Raw genomic sequence first — 22,123 nt, 5'->3', positions numbered from 1 at the left:
ACAGGACACCGGCAGGCCATTCACCTGTGCATGGGGCACAGGGCTGGAGCTGGATACAGCAGTGACTCAAGTCAACATCCTCTTTTCATGGAACGTATACTTGAGAGAAGAGACAGCCAGTCAACAACTCATGGATTTAAGCCGAGTAAACCATGGGGTTAACATGTTCCAGGCAGAGCAAACAACTTGGGCAAAGGAGTTGAGATGGTATTTCCAGGATCTGCAAAGAGGCCAAGGTGGGTGAGAGGTAAAAGCAAAGGGGAGAGAGGCAAGAATGGAAACACAGGTAGAGTGCAACTGTGCATAGCCCTGGCAGGCACAATAAGGCTCGAGTATTTATACCATGAGCAACTGGGCAGCCTGTGCTTCATATATCGGCAGTAGAGGGAGTGTCCCCTGAAGTTGTACGAAAAGTATTAAAGAGTAAGGACACATTTCTGGGGAGTGCAAGTTTTCATCAAATCCTCAGATGGGTTTGGTATCCCAAAAGGGCAGGGAGCTCCTTTTATGATTCCATTCACAAAACAGCTACTATGAGCTAGAGGCAGGCATCCTAGAAACTTGTGTGAGCTGGCCCTTTCTCCAACTAGCCATCTCTGCATCTTCAACCTGTGCTCTGCCCAGACAGAGTGCTTGCAATTGCCTGCCACTCTGATGTCCAGGGCTCAACTCTGCCCCAAAGACTTTTCCCCACCACTGTGGCCCCTACTGCCAACTGCCTGCCTGCTCCCCCTCCCTTGTTCTGTACAAGTCAGTTCAGAGCTTATGCCTCTGGGAACCTGCCCTGACTCCTCCCTTTGAGATAACTACCCTGAACTTCTCTCACATTGTCTTTCACACTGTTGACCCTTCTAAGCCAAGAGCTCTGTGGGGACAAGGGCTGTGTCTTATTCATCCCAGTGTTCCCAGCATTGGGTACAGGGCACCTAGTCACAGGTCATTAAATTTTGGTGGGCGACTACCCATGCCAAGGTGGAGGCTGCAAGATGGGCTGGTGGACACTAGAGGGCACTGTGGTCAATGGAATGCTGACCTGATGCTGGTCAGGCGAACATAGTTTGCCTCAGAGTGCCCCACCCCCCATTGCCCCTGTACAATGTTTCTAAGCGCCCAGGAAACATGAAAGCTCTGGGTTTAATCAACTAGGTCTCCATTCCAATTTCCCAATTTACCTTCTGCCCTATTTCCAGACCATTCTCATGATGGCACCATCTTACTGCAATTATGGCTAAAAGTTCTTCACAAATGTGGGTGCCAAACATGCACCACTTCACCTTATCACATCCCCTCCCCTCAGCAGGCTAACATCTACTCATCTTCCAAGTCTCAACTTAGATGTCAGCTTGGAGAAGCCTCCCTCACCCTCGAGCTGGGTTGGGTGTACTGAGATGTGCTCCCACAGACCTGAACTTCCCCAGTAATCCTCTGTGGCTATTTCCTGGCCCATAGCCCAATCAGCAAGTGAGCTTCCTCTGAGGGGGCCTCTATCATTCATCATTGTGTCAACTGCACTTCATTAAGCACAGAGCCTTGCACATTGTAGGTACTTAACAAATCACAAGTAGGTGGTGCGTGGATAGGTGGATGTTCTACAGCAAGTCACTTTACCCTCTCTGGGTTTCAGTTTCCCATACTTGGCATGTCGGCCAGGAGGATTTAAGATAATGCATGTTGTGTATCAAGTGCTCATCCTGGTACCTAACACACAGCAGACATTTTCTGAATCAAAGCAATTATTAATGCTTGGAATAGTAAAAAAAAAAGGGGGGGGCGGATAAAGGGCATGTTGAAGGAGACTGCCTTGAGCCTGGGATGATCTCTCCCAGTCAGGTTTACCAGTTACATACAGAAGATGTCTTTAACAACAGTAAGAAAACTATGATTTTATTAAAAATAACAACACCTGCTCTGTGCCAGGTCAGAGACAGGAGGCCTCTAGTAGCTGGTGGGCAGCCTCTAGTCTCAGTCAAAGGATGCCAGGCCAAGGCTAAGGTCAGAGTCATGGGCATTGCCCCTGCATCTGGAGAACAGTCATTACGGCCATAGCTGGTTCCAAACTCTTTACTCATAGGTGAAAACTTGTCTAAGGGGGTCATTAATTCCCTCTGTAATTAATGTAAAAAATGCAGGGTTTGTACTAATGGAAAAGTCAGCTCAAGCGTCAAGCTGATAATATTGATAATGTGCGTCTGTAATTATACACTGCAGATAACTATAAATTCAGTCACTGCACTAATAAAATGTAAGAATTCCTGAAGCAACCAAGAACTTGATAGCAGCTGTACCATGAGCAGCTTTATGCCAGTTGTTCCAAAGCTATGAAAATCACCACTGTGGCAGTAGTGGTAACATTCACGGTGCACTTAAATGTTGTTTGGACACAAAATATGGGGACATTTTTAGGTGAAATGGCATGTTGATGCAAGAGCATGGAACTTGGAAGCATAGTGAGCCAAGGTCAGCTTGGATTAGAACAGGAACCCAAACCTCAATGAATGGTCAAGCTGACATTTGTGGGCCTTGAAGCAGGTACCCCCTCCCCTCCAGTCTGACCTCACTGCTCGTTATGAAAAAACACCCAGAACCAGGTATTTGACACTCTACCTTCACCCATTTCCAAGAGAAGCAACTCCCTTCAACAGCCCCTTGTCCTCGTGCATGTTGCCACAGGTTAGACAGAAATGCTAGAGCATTTCTACGTGGGGATAGGTCCTGAAGCTGGGAGGTCACATAGCTTCCAGGCTGGCAGCCACTGTCAGGCTATGTGAAAACAGAGAAGTTAGTCCAGAGAGAAGAGTCAGTGACAAAGAGATGACAGAGACCAGGCAGGTCATCAGAGATAAAAGAGGAGAGACATGGGCCCCCAAGATACAGAAAGAGGGTAGTCTTGATCCTTGACTTCTTGGCCCCACTTCCAGCTGGCATGAGGTCTGGCCATATTCCATTTACTGTTCTTAGATTCTAGGAGATGGAGCCTCACAATAGTCCCCCCCACACACACCCCCTTTATTCTTGAGTGAGTTTGAGTGGGTTTCTGTTCCCTGCAACAAAATGTACCAGACTAAGACAAGGGAAAATTGGGAATATAAGTGTAGGGCTTGCATAAGCAAAAACGCATAAAGAACACTTATGTAGGGAGGGATGAATGCAATTATAAAGCGTTTGTGTTTGTTCACCCAAATGCTCCCTCATTTCCTGACACTGCCACAGACACACACTCCAGTCACACATACACACATGCTGACATTCAATGGCATATAGAAACAAAGTCAGTAGCGACCAGCTATGCTTCTATGCGGATACCCTGACATGCATGGACACGTACCAGTACGAGGGCTCCCCCTGCACCCTTCACACCCACAAGGACACAGAGATGCCACACGCAGGAGGGCACCCACATTTGTGAACACAGTGGCACTGCCCACCAGGCTCAGGGCAGGAGTTGAGGCTTAACTGGGCTTTGTGAAGCCTCCCTCCCCAGCTGCCAAGTGACTCATCCCCAGGGCTGCTAATTAAAGCCAGGACAGAGGGGACAGAGGCGATGGGGAGGGAAAGAGAAAGAAGGCAAGTTTATTTTGGTGCCAACCAGGCACGCAGCCAGTTTAGGGGTCACCCACTTCCTGGGGCTGGGCCAGATGTGGGTGCAGGGGAACACAAACAGGAAAGGCAGGGAGGACCCTCTTACCCCTCCTTGCCCCTCAAGGGCTTCCTGGAAAGGTACCTTCTTTGGGAAGATTACCCAACTATCCCCGGCCCCGCATCCCACTGTCAGATTCTAGCTTTACCCACTCTAGACTCTTGTCCTTAGAACTAGCTTCTCCTCTTCAACATACTCCCATTTGGGCTCACCAGAGCTGGCTTAGCTGTCTCTGCAGCCTGGTTTCTTACCCCCCACGGATCACCCAACACAGGCCTGGTACACAGGGAAGGCTCTGTATGTGCTTCTGGAACATGATGGAGTTGATCGTGGTAGAGCGTGGTGACTGCAACTCTGATGGTATGTACATCCAACCCAGTTCTACCACGGATGCATTCTTTGAGCTCTCTAACACTTAGATTCCTCGGCTGTAAAATGACAATAATACACAGCCTATATAGTATTATGTGAGGATGAAATGAGAGAATAGAGGTAATGTACCCAGCAAGTTTTTACCCAGTGAGTGCTGCTGTTAAGTAGATGGCAGGAGCGATAACTACAGAGCCAAGTCCCAAGCCGGGCTCCACTACAGAGCATGTGGAAGACCTCAGATGGGTCACATGAGCTCTCCAAGCTTTGTCTCATTCGTAAAATGCGGGTTTGGCATATGAGACCACAGATTCGCTGTGAAGATCTGAGCCTGTTACATGTTCTGTGTGGACCCCAGCTCTTAGGAGTCACTTGATAAATGACAACAGTGATTACTAAGATAGCAGGAGAATTTCAGACCATGGAGGCCGGAGAGCCCCAGAAGGGAGAGAGCTGTTAGGTGGATTAGGGTAGCCAGCCAAAGAGCATTCACTGTGCAGTCAGTGACAAGGTCCCAGGCCAAGAAAATGGTGGGAAGGGAACATTGAAGGGGGTGAGCAACCATGCTGTGGAGAGGAGGCAGTATGGGGGGGAAGAAGAGGACACAGCTGGGATGGCTCTGGAGACGGCTAGCATCCTGGATGTATGGATAGGGGAGCCACAAAAGGTCCAGGTGGTCTCGGGCACCCCAGATTGCCAGGAGGTCAAAACAAGGAAGAACCTTAGAGATTATCTAATCCAAATTCCCCCTGCACAGATGGGGGCACTGAGGCCCAGAGTGGGCGGCCTCCTCTGGGAACAGAGCCAGCCCTGGCTCCTCCTCCCACTTCTCCTCCCCAGCGACTGCGGTTCCTGTTGCCATGGGGACATTCCTGGCTCTGCGGGTGTCAGTGACTTCCCCACCCATACCCTCCTTTCCTAGCAACAGGCCACCTCCTCCAGCTCTCATCCTTGCGTGCTTAGCAACCCCAGCCTGGTCCCCAGGGTCTCTGAGTTCCAGCCTGACTCCCGCTGTGGCAGCAGCCCCTCCAGGCCTGGGCTCCTTCCACATCTGGTAGTAGAAGTATACACCCCTTCTGCCTCCCTGTTCACAAGTTCCGCATTTCTCAAGCTTGACTCTCAAGTTTATGACACTGGAATAGGCTGGGGGAGGGCAGAGGGCATTACAATACGTGGAGTCACTATCTTATGCTGAGCATTGCTACATACTTCCTCTGGCACCCCACACTTAACCCTCAGGTCTGGGCCCTGCCAAGAGTGGTTTGCAACCCATTGACCCTGCTCTCTCTTTACTGTCCAGCTTCCACAACAGGAAGGCCTCACCCAGCCCCTCTTCCTTCATATTTCTTTATACTCCGAACCCTTTCCTCTACACACACACACACACACACACACACACACACACACACACACACACGAACAAATAGGTTTTCCCAAAGACATGTAACTGGAGAGCAACCAAGCCATAAGTGGAGCCCTTTGCCTAGATCTAGATGCTGCCCTTTCTGTGCTGCAGACTCCAGTCTTTCTCCTCCAGCCTTCCTTGGCTCCCACTGCTGACAGAAGAAGTCTATGATCCAGCCCAGACCAGCATTCTGAACTTCAATATTTGTTCTTTTCCTGCCCAGATCTGTTTTAGCCCAACTGATGGCCCCTGCCCCGCCCCCATGTCTCTAACCCCACCCTCATTTCCTGTGTATGCTGGTTCCCACTTCCAGGGATGCCCCCAATGCAAAGTCTGCACATTAGTCATCCACGGCCATGCTCAGAGGCTACCTTCTACAGAAAGCTATCCCTGACCCCTAGCTGCAGTGAGTGCAGGAATTTACATGTGGGTCTAGAGAGAGCATCAGATGGCCCCAGCCAGTCCTGGCCCCCAGTTAAGGAACTTCCTACCTCATTTGCAAGACCTACAGTGCTATGTTTCAGGCCCTTTCCATAGCCCAGTTTTTGTTTTTTTTTTTTCCATAGCCCAGTTTTGACCCTTGCTTCCTCAATTGCTGAGTTCTCAAGGTTCTTATAGCCTCCTTGACTGTGGCCCAGGAATAGTGTCAGGAAGGAGCTCTCAGTAAAAAAAAAAAATGCTGGCTTTGGAACAAGACAGTCCAGGATATGAGTCAGAGTGATGCCAACCTGCCCCACTGTTCTGCTTTCCTTGGACACGGCACTGACCCTCCTAAGAACTTCATTGTCCTCATCTTCCACAAACCAGGGATCCTTATCCGTGTATAGTAGGGCTGCTTTAAGCGTTAAATAAGATCATGTTCAGAGTTCTTAGCACATGCAAAGGAAATGATAACTACTATTATTACTAATGTTCAGATGAGGATACGGATAGTTGTTATTATGTGCAAAGGCTGCCGAGGGTTCCCATAGTGACGCCGTGGGCGGGGCTCTGGGCTTAGTGCCAGGCAGACCTGGGTTTGAATCCTGGCTCATCCATCTATTAGTTGTGTGGCTGTAGGCAAAACCATAAGCAGCCTGAGCCTCAGTTTCCTCAACTGTAAAGCAATGATGATAAGGCCAGTGAGATTCCACCTACAGTGTCACTGGGAGGATCAAACAAAAGAAAGTCCCTGACAACATCTGTAAGTTGTAAAGACATAACATATGTCATCATATGACTTATGATTATTATAATTATTAAATAACCTGAGCAATAGGTCCCAGGAGCTCCATTGCAAGGAAGAGCCGAGCACTAGAGACACCTTCAATTGGGTTCCCCAACAAGCAGCAGGCATATCAATGGGGCTACCTGGGAGCTAGCCCAAGCTGTCTTTCTCCAAATCCGCAGGGGGGCAGTGGGATCTGTATCTTTGGCTAGAAGAGTACCTTCCTAAATGCTAGTACAGGCTGTGCCCATGCTATACCCCTTGGCTGCATGGTGGGATGATCTGTGGCTCATCGCACACTCCTTGCCTAGACACTTGGCCTGACTGTGTCCATCACATTCCCCCTGCTTTCCTGCTCCCCACCCACAGTCCTGACTTTGGCCCTTGGCATCAGTGGGCTCATTCTACACTCCCTGCTGGGGATGCTGGGATATGATATATCTCATTAGGCACCTCCATCTGTATGTTCTCTGGCCTCCTCCCATATCCACTGCCTGCATGCCAGGCCCTGGAATGAGACATGCCAGGCCCTGGTCGGGGAAGTTATAACCTGAACAAGGGTTCACAGCCCAGAGAGCACAAGTGGGAACTTTAATCAAGCCTGTTCTGTGCTCACTGAACTGCAAACCCTGGTGAGGGGCTATAGTCACCCAGTAGAAAGGGAACATTACTCCAGTTGATTTATTCAGTGGATTCTACTCTTCACCAAAGTGCTGTATGTGCCAGCTGGAGCCCTGATTGAGACCAGGCATATCCATCCTACGCCTCTGCTGCCTGGGCCCATCTCACCCCAGAGCCTTGTACCATTACCCCTGGCTAAGCTGAATGGGTCCACCCTGAATCCCTCATCACTTCCAAAGGGTCCATACACTTGATGCTGAGTCTTCACAAAGCTTCTGATGGGTTCAGGCCTGGGAAATGCACTAACAGCCCTGCCTCCACCCCAGTTTTACTTCCCATCCTCAAATGGCCAATTGATCACACCCTGAAAACTTAATGAAGTTAAAAGAATGCACACTTGTCACCATAACATGTTTCTTCTGTGGAGAATGTACACATCAAAAGTCCACCCAAGTCCCACTACTCAAGGTTAGCACAGGTTAGGGTGGAGCTCAAAAGCTAGACTAGGAAGCCCAGGGCACTCTTCTCCTGGGAGGAGAAGATGGAGAATAGTCTAAGCCCCGAGCTGACAGAGATGGCTTTGCCATCTGAACCGCTCCCTTGAGCCCCTATGGTGCTCATCTCAGCCCAGGAGGCAGCTAGGGTCAGAAAGACTGAGGAACAGTTTTTATTCCCTCTCCATGCCACCCATACCCACAACTCCACTTTATACCCACCCCTGATAACAACGGGATAAAACCTGGTGAGTTGGCCCCTACTCTTCCCCATGAATCCCAAAGTAACAAAACAGAGGCCCCCACCCCAGTCCCAAGCCCATCTCCCAACGACTATGAAAGAAAAGAGGTACTGACCTGACTGTTCTGGAATTCTCGCCATCAGATCTGAAAGGGAAACAAACAAACAAACAAAAACCCAAGTCAGTATGTACTCTGTAGTCTTCTTCTCTCTGTCCTATGCAGTGGCCTTGAGGCTTAGCACATGTCATGAAAAGAGGGGAAAGGTATTTCATGCAGAGAGAATAGTCAGTGCAAAGGCCATGAAATGACACAGTCTGGCCAGTTGCTGGGACAGGAAGGAGGGTAGCGTGGCTGGAGTGGAGTGCACAAAGGGTTGGAGATGAGGTCAGGAACTGATCATGAGGGTCACAGTGAGGAACGAAGTCTTCCTCAGAGTGGCTGAGAGGGGGCTTGAAGCCGTGGACAGGGGTGAAGCCTGAGCTTTAAACACAGAGACAGAGCTTCAGATATTGGCTTTGCCACTTACCAGCCCATAACCTGAGTAAGTCATTTCGCCTCTCAGAATCTGAGCCTCAGTCTCCCCACTTGTAACATGAGGCCAATCCTCACAGGATTGTTAGGATGATTAAACCCTTTGGAAGCCATCAGACAAATGCCAGGTATTATTAACAACATAGAAAAGGCTTTGCCAATTGCCTGGTCCAACCTGCTTATTTTCCAGATGAAGAGAATGAGGCTGAGGGGGTAAGTGAGTCAGCTGCCAGGTTCCTTTCTACTACATGGGCCTGCCTTCTTCATTGTGAGGCCCCCTCAGAGGCAAAGGAAGGATGAAAAAAGAGAATGGAATGGGGGACAGCTTTGAGGGAACCCAGGGAATGAGTGAAGTCTGAACCACACCCCTCTGGTTGTTTCTGGCGGGGGGCAAGGAGGGGAAGAGAGAGATAGACAGAAACAGAAAGAAGGGTGAAAGGAAGGAAGAAGGGAACTTGGAAGTGGGAGAGTGTGGGAAGTGTCTTCCTCTTCCTTTTTGTCTTCTTCCTCTTCCTTCAGCCTCCAGCCACACTCTCCTAAGCTGACTGACGAGGAGGCAGCTGGACACAGAACAGGTTGTCCTCAGGTTCTCAGACCTTAGAAGGGGAGCATCATCTATACTGAGTGCAGAATGAGAGGGACACACAGGGAGGGGAGCCAGACCTCGGAAGGGAGTATTTGTTGGAAGTATGAATGGAGTCTCCACCAGGCTGGTGGGGTAAGCAAGCATTAGGGTGCTGGAGCCAGACAGCAGTTGAGTACAGCACTTCCAGTTCTGCTACTTACTACCATATCATCTGAGGGAAGACACTCCCCCATACCCAGCCCCAGATTTTTCACTTGTAAGATGGGGAAGGGGTGATGGGAATCCCTCCCCTTCCAGGGTGATGTGAGGCTGCATGCTTCACCGTGCACACAGCTCAGCACATGATGCCCAGACAATGACAGTGGGACAATTTTTAGCCTCCTCAGCCCCCTAAAGAGACAGGACCAGAGTCACCAAGCACCTTCTCAATTTATTAAAACTTTCTACCTTGTTCTGCAGCAACAAGATTGCTTCTGAGGCCTGGCCCAACTATTTGCAGGTACCAGGTCGGTGGGTCCTATCTTCAAGGACTCCCCAGCAGCTCAAAGGAGTAAGCCTGAGTCTCTTTCCCTAAAACATCTGTCCCAGGTCATATGAGCAGGGGAGCACGGTGTGAACTCCAAACCCTGTGCTCTCACCACCACACACCCCTGGACCACAAGCACCAGTGAAGACACTTATGCACCGTTAAGGTGACTTTCCTTATTCTCCCAATGTCTTTCCTTAAAATCACCAAGGTTAAGTTAGACCTTTTTCATCAGGGCTGTTTCTTTGGAGAGGTTACCAGACATGTACTTTTGTCCCAAAAGCATCAAGATGTCAGCTGAGAACAAAAGAACTCCAAGGCCTGATGTTGAGTGAATTAGCCACTTCTCACTGCACACTGATTCTTACTAAATCAAGAGTGTGTAGAGCCTCACATGACCCTCAGTATAGGGCTACACCCCCACCCCCCGCAGAGTGCAAAAAGGGCTATGCATAGATTATTAATTATGAATAGGTAACAATCATCAATATTGGGTTATCCTCAACCTCTGCAAGGCTGATGTGCTGCCCCTGGTCACTCTACACCTCTCTTTATGAAGCTGGGTGCCAATTCTTTTGGGAAGCAGTACCGACTGGTAGAAAAATATCTTTGGACCTTGGTTTCTCATCTACAAAGTGATGGGGTATGGTAGCAGAGTTCCAAACAGTCTTCAGATCCTTCCTCAAAAAGTTCTTCTCGTTTATCAACCAAATTGTGTCTACTCCTGAAGAGCCAGTGGCTGAGCCTGGAGATTTAGCTGTCTACATGTCACAGCAAAGAGCAAGTAGCAGGTTTCCTTTTCTCGTTCTTTGTCAGCAGAAGAGGTGACTTCTCCCATTACTCTCACAGACTTCTCTTAATGAAAGGCCACTTACCACTCTGGGGATCTCAAAAGGCTTGGTTATGCCAATTCCCATCCTTAGATGTGATGTTCAATAAAGGTAACTTATTGAAGCCTATGGCCATATTTTATGAACCAAAAACCCAGTGTACAATCTGACCAAGGATTTTGATATTGCACTTCCAGGTACACGAGGCTATCTGGTAGATGAGAGAATGAATGGCAAATGTTTAAAGTTCCTGAGCCTTTTAAGGACTTATGGAGACAACAGGGCAGAATGACTGAAAAAAATGTAAGTTTTCAAGTTGCCAGATTGAGATGTCTGCCTCACCCCTTGACTGGATTTCCTACCTTCAGTTTGGGTCCACCAAGCCATCTATAAACAGCACCTGGGGAAACAATCAGGTGCCTTTCCTCAAGAATCTCAATTAGATAAACAACATTGTCCTCTGAGAGCTCAACTAATAAAACAAACATAAAATGCATCAGAAACAAGAAATGCAAAGTTAGCTGAAAGTGACAGACTGAACCTCGAGCCAGGATTTGGTAATATGTCTAAAAAATCAGGAATCCTGCACACTGCTCAGCCACCAGTGCCTCCTAGCAGACCTGTGCTGCAACCTGGGCCTCACAGGGTTTTGCTCTACCTCAGGGCTCTGCAGCAACACTCCCGGGAAGCACCCCTGACTCCAGGCTCAGCCACTGGCTCCTCAGGAGTAGACACAATCCCTACTCCAGGCCTCACAAGGCCTAGCTTTTCATCACAGGCCCCTAGCCACACCTGGGAAGTGCATCCCATTCAGCACCCAGTCACCAGTGCCTTGGTGTACTCAAGCCCTAGCCTGGGCCAAAAAGGGCTTCATTATATATCATGGCTCTTCAGCAACCCTTTGCTCTCCTGGCCACCAGAAACAGACTCTGAGCCACTGCTTCTGGGCAAGGTGAGGTGCCAGCAACTCAACCTCTTGACCCAGCACCATCCTAGCCTCCTCCAGCCACCAGAAAAGGGCCAGAAGTTCTTTGGGGAGGCTCTAGCACCATCCCAGATCCTACAAGACCTCAGTAGCTGTGCCCACCATTAAGAAAACACCCAGAACAGTGGGGGAGAAGGACTCATACACAACAAAAGCCCCAAAGACAACAAAGCAAACAATGAGGAGAAAGAAAAATACAAATACCCAAGCAAGCCCTCAGGGTAACAATACACCACAGATAGAAAACAAAACCCCAGAACCAAACCACAGACATGGAAGAGCTTCCTTACCTATCAGACACAGAATTCAAGATGACCATGAATAGGAAGCTAAAGAATGGGAACAACACAAAGAAAACTCAGAAATGAAAATGAATACTGTGAGTAACAGAATCAACAAACAGAAGCTCGAAATTGAAACTTTAAACAAGAAAATAATGGAATTACAGAAGGAAGCAAAAAATTCAGAAAAAAGTCATGGAAGTAGAATAAATCAAGTGGAAGAATGAATCAGTGATCTTGAAAATAAAAAAATAAGAAGAAAGATAGAAAAGGAAAGAGAGAAACAGAAAACAAAGGAAAAAGAAAACAAAGGAAAATGAAGAAACACTTCAAGAATTATCTGACACCATGAGGAGAGGAAATATGTAAGAATCATAGAAATTCCAGAAAGAGGAGTGAGAGAGAAGGGAAATGAGAATCTATTTAGGGAAATAGTGGAGGACAACTTTCCAAACTTGAAGAGAGAAATGAACATAAAAATACAGGAAGCAAAAGAACATCTAGCTCTCTAGAGGAAAGGAAAACTACAACAGGACACGTAATAGTAAAACTCCCAAGAGTCCAAGACAAAGAAAAAATAATGAAGCCGACAAGGTAGAAGAAACATATAACGTATAAAGAAGCACCAATGAGACTGCCTGCAGATATCTCTAAAGAAACACTAAGGGCAAGAAGAGAATGGAATGACATATCCAAATACTCCAAGAAAAAAAAAAATGACAGCCAAGAGGACTCTATCCTGCAAAGCTCTCCTTCCTGTATGACAGAAAGAGAAGTACCTTCTCAAACAAAGAATATCTTAGGGAGATTTCCCCCCCACCCCAACAAATATTAAAAGAATCCTTAGATCTAAACTAGAGAGTGGAGCGAACACAAAGAACTGAGTAAGGCATTAAATAGAACCACAATGCTAGGAACAAAATGGCAGAGATGGATTTTTACATGTCAATGATCACTGCAAACATCAATGGTCTGAACTCACCAATAAAAAGACATAGTTGGATTAGAAAACAGAATCCAATAAACATAGGTGTACAGGTGCTCTTTTGAATCACTGTTTTTGTGTCCTTTGGGTAGATCCCTAGTAGTGGAATTGCTGGATCATATGGTAGCTCCATTTTTAGTAGACTGAGGAACCTCCAGACAGCTTTCCACAATGGTTGGACCAGTTTACACTCCCATCAGCAATGTAAGAGAGTTCCTTTTTCACTGCATCCTCGTCAACATTTGTTGTTGCTTGCTTTTTGATATGTGCCATTCTTACTGGTGTAAGGTAGTATCTCAGGGTGGTTTTGATTTGCATTTCCCTGATTATGAGGGATGTTGAATATTTTTTCATATGCCTGTTGGCCATTTGCATTTCCTCTTTGGAGAAATATTATTGCAGCACTATTTATAATAGGTAAAACGTGGACACAACGCAAATGCCCAAAAATAGATGACTGGATCAAGAAGATGTGGTATATATACACAATGGAATATTATTCAGCAATCAAAAAAGATAAACTCATGCCATTCACAGCAATGTGGATTGAGCTAGAAGGAATTATGCTCAGTGAAATAAGCCAGAAGGAAAAAGAAAAGTATTGGATGGTTTCACTTATAACAGGAATATAGGGGAACCAAATAAGACATCAGTGTAAAAAAAAATAACAACAGTACAAAACACAACAAAAGCAAAAACAGACAATTATAAACCAGAGACATCCTGCAGGGGAGGAGGAGGGAGAGGGGTGAGAGGGAGGGAGGGAGGGAAGAGCACAGGGGACTGTGGTGATGGTGCAAGGGTACCTTGGGGAAGGAAATTCTAGGGGGACTCAATCTGAGGGGGTGAGGGGAAGCAAGTATTATCTAAAAAATGATAAATATTAAAATAAAAAAATCTAAAAATAAAATAGGAAAAAAATTAAATTGCTGAAAAGTGGAAAAACTAAAAATTCAGTTAAAAAAAACAAAAAACAAAAAACAAAAACAGAATCCAACCTTCTGCCGCCTCCAGGAAACACATGTAAGTACCAAGGATAAAAATGGACTGGAAGTAAAGGGGTGGAAAACAATCCTTCAAGTCAATGGCACCCAAAGGAAGGGAGGAACAGCCATACTTACAGCAGACAAAACAGACTTCCAGCTTTGAAAAGTAACAAGAGACAGGTATGGGCACTATATAATGGTCAAGGGAACAATACAACAGGAAGACATAACACTCATCAATATATACTCACCAAACAAAGGAGCACAAAATACATTAGATGACTACTATCAAAATTGAAAACAGACATTGGAGAAAATACATATGTGATTGGAGACTTCAGTACCCCATTCTCACCAATGGACAAATCAATGAGACAGAAAATAAATGAGGACATAGTTGCTTCAAACAAAGAACTAGACCACACAGACCTAACAGACATTTACAGAGCATTACACCCATAAAAAGTCAATACACATTTTTCTCAAGTACACATGGGTTGTTCTCCAGGATTGACCACATACTGTGTCACAAGGGAAATGTCAACAAATTCATGAAAATAGAAAGCATACCAAGGAACTTCTCTGGCCATAAAGGTACTGAACTACAAATCAACTATAAAAAGAAAGCAAGGAAATACATTAATATGTGAAGACTGAATAATACACGAATGAATGACCACTGGGTTAATCAGGAAATCAAAGAAGAAATCAAAAAATATCTTAAGGCAAATGACAATGAGGATATAACCTTTCAGAATGTATGGGATACAGCAAAAGCAGTTCTAAGAGGGAAGCATATAGCAATATAGGCCCACATTAATAAACTATTATAGAAAGAGCCCAAACAAACAACCTTGTGTCTTCTCTCAAGGAACTAGAAAAAGAAGAATAAAAAATTCAAATGACAGTAGAAGGAAGGAAATAATGAAAGCTAGAGCAGAAATAAATATAATAGAAATAAAAAAGGCAGCCCAAAGATAAATGAAACCAAAAACTGTTTCTTTGAAAAAAACAAAATAGACAAATCTTTAGCTAGGCTCACTAAGAAACAGAGGGAGAAAAGTCAAATAAATATGATCAAAAATGAAAAAGAAGTTACAACAGGCACTGCAGAAATTCACAGGATAAGGGATGACTATAAATATGCAAACAAATTCAACAACCTAGATAAAACAGACAGATTCTTAGAATTATACAATCATCCAAGACTGAATAGGGAAGAAATAGAAACTGAGAACAAACCAATCACAAGCAAGGCCATTGAAACAGTAATCAAAACTCTCCCAAAACACAAAAGTCCAGGACCAGATGGCTTCACAAGTGAGTTCAACCAAACCTTCAAAGATGAACTGATACCTATCTTGCTCTTTCAAAAAATTGAGAAAAAAGGCATTCTTCCAAACACATTTTACAAGGCCAACATTACACCAATACCAAAACAAAACAAAGACAATTCGAGGAAAGAAAACTACAAACCAATCTCCCCAACGAATACAGACACAAAAATCCTCAACAAAATCTTAGCAAACCATACCCAACAATGCATTAAAACAATTATACACCATGACCAAATGAGATTTATACCAGGAACACAAGGATGGTTCAACATCCAAAAATCAATCAATGTAATACACCACGTCAACAAAAAGGAAAGAAAAAAACCACTTGGTTATATCAATAGATGCCGAGAAAAGATTGGATAAGAGCCAACATCCATTTATTCTTGAAAAACAGCATAAATGGAACATATCATAACATAATAAAAGTCATATGACAAACCCACAGCTAGTATCATTCTGAATGGTGAAAAACTGAAAACCTTTCCACTAATATCTGGTACAAGACAAGTATGTTCACTCTCATCACTACTATTAAACATAGTATTAGAAGTCCTAGCTAGAGCACTTAGGCATCAGAAAGCAATGAAAGAAATCCAAAATGGAAAAGAAGTTATCATTATTTGCATATGATAATATAAATAGAGAACCCCAAAGACTCCATGGAAAAACTAATTGAAATAATAAACCAGTTCATCAAAGTGGCAGAATACAAAATCAACTCACAAAAATAACCCGCCTTCCTAACCAAATAATGAACCAAAAGAACAAGAAATTAAGAAAGCCATCCCATTTACAATCTCATCAAAAAAAAAAAAAAAAAAAAGCCCAACAACCTTGGAATAAACCTAACAAAGGAGGTGAAACAACTTTTCAAGGAAAACTATAAAACATTGTTAAAAGAAATGGAAGACACAAAGAAATGGAAAAACATACCCTACTCACGAATTGGAAGAATCAACATTGTCAATATGGCCATCCTACCCAAAGAAATTTATAGATGTAATGCTATCCCAATAAAAATCCCAATGGCATTCTTCAAAGAAGTAAAACAAAGATTACCGAAATGCATATGGAATATCCAAAGCTCACCTGACTAAAAAGGGGGAAAATGGAGGATTTCAAAGTATACTATAAAGCCATAATAATTAAAACAGCATGGTATTGGAACAAAACAAACAGACCAATGGAATAGAATTGAGAACCTAGAAATAAAACCACACATTTATGGACAATTAATATACAACAAAGGAGCAAAGTATATACACTAGAAACAAGGAAATCCTCTTCAATAAATGGTCCTGGGAGAATTGAACTGCCACATGCAAAAGAGGGAAACTAGATCATTATCTCACACCATGCACAAAAATCAACTCAAAATGGATAAAAGACTGGAATGTAACACCTGAAACCATAAAATACATGGAAGAAAACAGACAAATCACTCCATGACATAAACCTCAGAGACATCTATGTGGACTCATCTCCAGCAGCAAGAAAAATAAAGGAAAAAATAAACTGGGGCAATATCAAACTAAAAAGCTTCTGCACAGCAAAGAGACACCCTACTGAATGGGAGAAAATATTTGCACACCTTACATCTGATAAGGGATTGATACCAATGATCTACAAAGCACTTATATAACTCAACAACAACAACAAAAACAAACCCAATCAAAAAATGGGCAAAAGAGCCACATAGGCACTTTTCCAAAGAAAACATGCTAGTGGCCAACAGACATATGAAAAAATGCTCATCATCACTTATCATCAGGGACATTCAAGTTAAACCACAATGAGATATCACCTCATACCTGAGAGGTGGCCCAATTAAAAGACAACAACAGAAACAAGCACTGGCAAGGGTGTGGAGAAAAGGGAATATTTTTACAATGTTGATGGAAATGTAGACTGGTCTAGCACCTATGGGAAAGAAGTGTTTAGTTTCCTCAAAAGACTAAAAATCAATCTACCATATGACCCAGCAATTTCACTCCTAGGTATCTATTGAAAAAGCACAAAAACACTAACTCAAAAGGAAACCTGCACTCCTATGTTTATTGCAGCACCATTTACAATAGCCAAGAAAGATATGGAAACAACCTAAATGCCCCAGAAGAGATGAATGGATGAAGAAGATTTGGCGTATATACAGAAAAGAATACTACTCAGTGATCAAAAAAGATAAACTCATGCCATTTGTGGCAACATGGAAGGAACTGGAAGGGATTGTTCTAAGTGAAGTGATCCAGGAGAAAGATAAATACCAGATGGCTTCACTTTTATGTGGAATCTAGAGAAACCAAAGTGTCAGAAAAAAGACAAACTATAAGACTGACACTTGAAAGCAGACCATAGATATGAGACACTCAGGAGGAGTTGGAGAGAGGGAAGGAGAGGGGGAGAGTTAGAACAGGGGGGGAGGTGAGCACAGTGGAGTGTGGTGGGGGACTGTGTGTACTTTGATGATGGGAAAAGTGTGGTGACTGTACCTGCAGGAAGAAATCCTATGTCATTAAAAAAAAAAAAAAGATATTTAAACAAAAATTTTTTTTCTAATAAAAATAATCTTAAAAAATTAAAAATCAAGAGTCCAACGGAAATGAGACTGAACAGTTGTTGCTTTATTTAATTTAATTTTATTTTTTAAGGGACATCTATAAACAGGGATTCTCCCTGGAATGTCCTGAAGAAAAACAGGTACGTAGTGTGACCCAGCGATTGTACAGGTATCTCCAAAAACTAAGAGCTAGACCTGGGGCGGCCAGGGACCTCCTCTCCCAAAAATCACCTGTCTAACTAGAATTCTCTTCAATGAACAACTATATTCTCATACTGGCTGCTAAAGGAACATCTAACATCTTTAAAGCACCAATCTGTCAGTCTACTTCAAACATTCAGTAAATTCCCCCATTGACCCTGCCTGGCCAAGGAGCCCAAGCAAGAGCTCTAAAATCTCATTCCAGGGCCTCGCCTGGTGGCGCAGCAGTTGAGCGCTGGGCTGCGAGGCTGCCCGCAGCCTCAGCAGCATGGGTTCGATCCCCGGCCGCCCCCAGAGAGGGTCCCACATGGCGCGCAGACCTCTCCTGCGGCCCGCTGCTCCCCTCAGCAGTGTACTTCGTCAGTCTACCTGTTCTACTCTCCACTCGCTCTGGTGAATTCTCTCACCCTCCCGTTCTTCTGACTGTACCCAGTGCTAATAAATCTTTTAAAAAAAATCTCATTTCACTCTCCTACCTACGTTTTGTGCCACCTGGTATTGGCGACCTGGAACTCTCTTGTCCCTTTTAAGCTTTCTAAATTACTTTTTTTTTAATTTTAAAAAAGTAATAAGTGAAATAGTTTTTAAAGTTAAAGTGTGAAAGGCTCTTAAAAATAAGTCTCCTTTACAACTCTTACAGTTCGTTTTCATATTTCTAAAGTCGATGTTCATATTGCTAAACTGTTTTTGAAATTTTTTCCCAAGTCTATCCTTTTCAAATTTTATTTTTTTACCAAAGTAATGCATGCATATAGATTTTCAAGTCTCACAATACTACAAGGATAACGAAAAACACAAATGCCCCACTCTCCCTCTCCTCACCTCCACCTTCCACTCTCAGAGACAAACTCTTCCCAAGTCTTTTAACTATTTTTCTAGGTCTTTACCTTTCATTTCTCAATAACACATACATACTTCTATTTCTTGAGTTAAAAAAAAAATTACGTTACTTACTGAATTCCTACTATGCAGGGAGAAGATACAGTGCTCTTACACATACTACCACCCTCAGGCCCCAGTTTTCATGCAGATGCACATCCCTCCTCTCATTCTACCAGTGCAGTTAAATCAGTTTTTTTGTTAAATCAATATTGGTGGTTTGAAATACTATGATGCATAGATATTATTAATGGATAAATATCATTTGCTATAATTACATTTTCTTTCCCTTATAACTTATATGCCACCTCACCCTGTGTTGATTACTTGGGGGGCGGGGGGGACACTTTCTTGCTTAGTTTTCTTCATTCCTATGATCAGTTTTCCCCAAACTCTGTCACCTGTGCAATTCTCCACTCAATATGTTTTGACACATCATGTAATCCATCAGACTTATTTTCCTTCGAGACATCCATCCCTGCTGCCAATGATGCTTACTGTTCTCTAGGCCTGCACAGGCACTGCCCTGAGATCTTCCCCCTTTCCATCATCCTGAGAGTCCCTTCTCATCTGTGTTGGATTTTCCATTTCCTAGATTCCTTCATGTCTGCATTTATGCCTGTGGGTTTTTTTTTTTTTTTTTTTTTTTTTTGGGACCCTCGCCGGCAGCCGGGGAACGAACCAGCGCTGCAGAGGCTGCGGGCAGCCTCTCAGCCTGGCTCAACCGCTGCGCCACCAGGGGAGGCCCTATGCCTGTGTTTTGTTGGAGCACATTCTCCAGTACTTCCTGACAAAGGAGGCACAGGACATAGAATCTTCAGATTGTACATGTCTGAAAATGTCTTTCTTATGTGCTCCCTCTTGACTGATAATTCAAATGGGTATAGACCTCTAAGTTGGAAATTATATTCCCTCAGAATTTGAGAACACTACTCCATTGTCTCCTAGCTTCTGGTGTTGCTGCCAAGAAGTCCCATGCCATTCTTTTTTTTTTTTTTAAAGATCTATCTATCTATCTATCTATCTATCTATCTATCTATCTATCTATCTATCTATCTATCTATCTATCTAGATATCTATCTATACATACATACATACAAGAACTGGGGTATAGGCCAGATGCGCGGGAGGGTGAGAGGATTGACCAGAGACAGAGTGGGGAAGAGAACAAGCAGACTGATGAAATACACTGAGGGGAGCTGCAGGCAAGACAAGAGAGTCTGCCGTGCCATGTGGGACCCTCACCAGCTGGCCGGGATCAAACCGGTGCTGCAGAGGCTGAAGACAGCTTCATAGCGCTGCACTCAACTGCCTGCGCCACCAGGGGAGGCCTCCCCATGCCATTCTTTTTCTTAGTCCTTTGTATATGATATGTTTTTTTCTCTGGACATTTTCAGGATCTTCTCTTTATCCCCGGTGTTCTGAAATTTCGCAATGGTATGCCTTGGTGTGGGTCTTTTTCTCATTTAGTTTGCTGATCACTTATGCTCTCGAATTATGTTTCTGATCATTCCCTTCTTTTTTCTTTTATTCTCTTATTTCTACCACTCTTGTTGTCATATGTTGGAGCACCTCAACGATCCTTCTGTTTTCTCAACTTTTCTTTTATCCATCTCTTCATCTTGCTGTTTTGCTCCAAAGGAGATTTCCTCGCCTTTTAGTTTCTGATCTTGCTGTAATCTTTATTTGGATCCTACTATCTTTAATTTTCTGAATTTCTTGTCTTCCCTTCATTATCTCTGTTCCTTCCAAGTTCCTTTTTATGCTTGTTTGCTTGCTTTTTTGGGTCAACTTTGCAGGTTGATGGTCTTCCTCGAGTGGCACTGCACTATATGATCATCTCTGGCTACCTAGGGCTTGGGAGTTTTCTAATGCCAGTTGTATTGAGGTTTCATTTATATAAGATGATATATACTTATCTTAAGGGTCTTTGGATGATGATCCTGGTGATCAGTTCCCATAACACTAATAAGCTGATGGTAAGCTCTGTGTGCAGATGGAGCATGCTGGGTGGTGGGCCCCATTACACAGTTACTGGGCTGAAAGCCTATGATTTTGTTGAAAGACTCCCAAATGTCACCTTTTGGATGCATTTTTCTGGGGCCTTTCAGTTTCCCCAAAGAAGAATCCTTCACTCTCTCATGTGCTTCTGACTTTGGTGTGCTGAAAGTAGGGGTGTGGGAAGAGGTGGGAGTCTCAATGGTTTAGAATGCAGATCCCTGTGCTTTCAGCCCTGTTTCACCCCAACCTCTGTTGTGCCTGCTGTCCCCAAGCCCAGAGCCTCTCAACTTCAAGTTCTCCAAAGAATCACTCTCCATCTGCAGAGATAAGGTGGGGGGTGGGGGAATTGGGAAGGAGTCAAGAGAGTCTATTAAGAGACTTTCAATAGTCTCTTGTTTTCAGTTGCACATTTTATTTACCCTTCCTTCTGCATTCACAGGACCTCTGAATCCTGAGCCTTTCTCAGGTTCTCTGAGTGCAATAATTTACTTCTGGTCAGCACTTCATACCTTATATGTCTCTACCTGTTTTATTCCTTTACTCATATTTCAGTAGAATTTGGGGAAGCAGCAGATAAATAAACAGAGATAAATAAGTTAATTCAACTCATTATGTTTAACAGGAAGTTACTCTTCAAGCCAACTCCTATTCATCCTCCATGACTCATTTAGGCAAAGCCTCCTCCAGGAAGGTAACTTACCTTAATGTCCCTAGGCTGGATCAGGAGCCCCTGCTCTGTTCTCCTGCAGGATTTTTATCTTGCCTCCATTACAGCTCTGATCAAACTGGTCTGAAATTGCCCATTTCCATGCCTGACTCTCCCTGCAGACTGGGAGCTCCTAGCAGGCTGGGGCTTTGTCTTACTCACACCTGTGAGACCTCAGGGTCTGGTCCTCAGAAGTACTGAGTAAATGTGTACCGAGGAAATGAATGAATAAATGAATAACTCTAAGAATGAATCAGATCTAGCTACAGGGAAAGAAGGGAAAGAAGTTGAGTAGAGTGGTTTCTTAAAGATCGATTCCCTAAAAGCTGTATGTGCAAGTATGCCCACCCCAGCATGATTGAAAGCAATGAAAAAAATGGGTCGAGTTTCCTGCCCTGTATTCAGAGGATGATTAAGTACATTATGGTATATCAGTTGCCATTTAAAATGATGGTTATTAAGAATATGCAATTACAAGGGGAAATGTTCAAATGAAAACAGCAAGAAAAATGTGAAGTATTTCGACTCTATAAAAATAATGCAGAGAAGGGGGAATTACAACAAATGTTCAGAGTGGGTACCTTTGTTAGAATGATGGGTAATCTTTTTCTCCTTTACTTTTCCAAGTTTTTCTAAATTTTCTAATGGAAGAACACATCAAGTGTATAATTTTTTTAAACAACTAAGAAATGAGGCTGCGTGTGCTGAGAGTGCCATGAATAACAGTGCAAAGGGAACTAAGGGTCTGCGTGA

The 22,123-nt window shown here is 44.1% G+C and overlaps 1 protein-coding gene across 1 annotated transcript in view; it reads right to left on the bottom strand.

The window, feature by feature from the left end:
* IQSEC2 (IQ motif and Sec7 domain ArfGEF 2) overlaps nucleotides 1-22,123 on the bottom strand; it is an 83,721-nt gene that overhangs the window by 44,111 nt on the left and 17,487 nt on the right. The window contains 1 exon segment of the mRNA XM_037512369.2: nucleotides 8,091-8,120. Within this exon segment, the coding sequence (XP_037368266.1) occupies nucleotides 8,091-8,120 (30 nt within the window).

This window comes from Talpa occidentalis, unplaced genomic scaffold (assembly GCF_014898055.3).
Source record: "Talpa occidentalis isolate TD23 unplaced genomic scaffold, MPIMG_talOcc4v2.1 talOcc4.15, whole genome shotgun sequence".
Taxonomy (NCBI): domain Eukaryota; kingdom Metazoa; phylum Chordata; class Mammalia; order Eulipotyphla; family Talpidae; genus Talpa; species Talpa occidentalis.
This window is presented reverse-complemented; position numbering and strand designations above follow the sequence as displayed.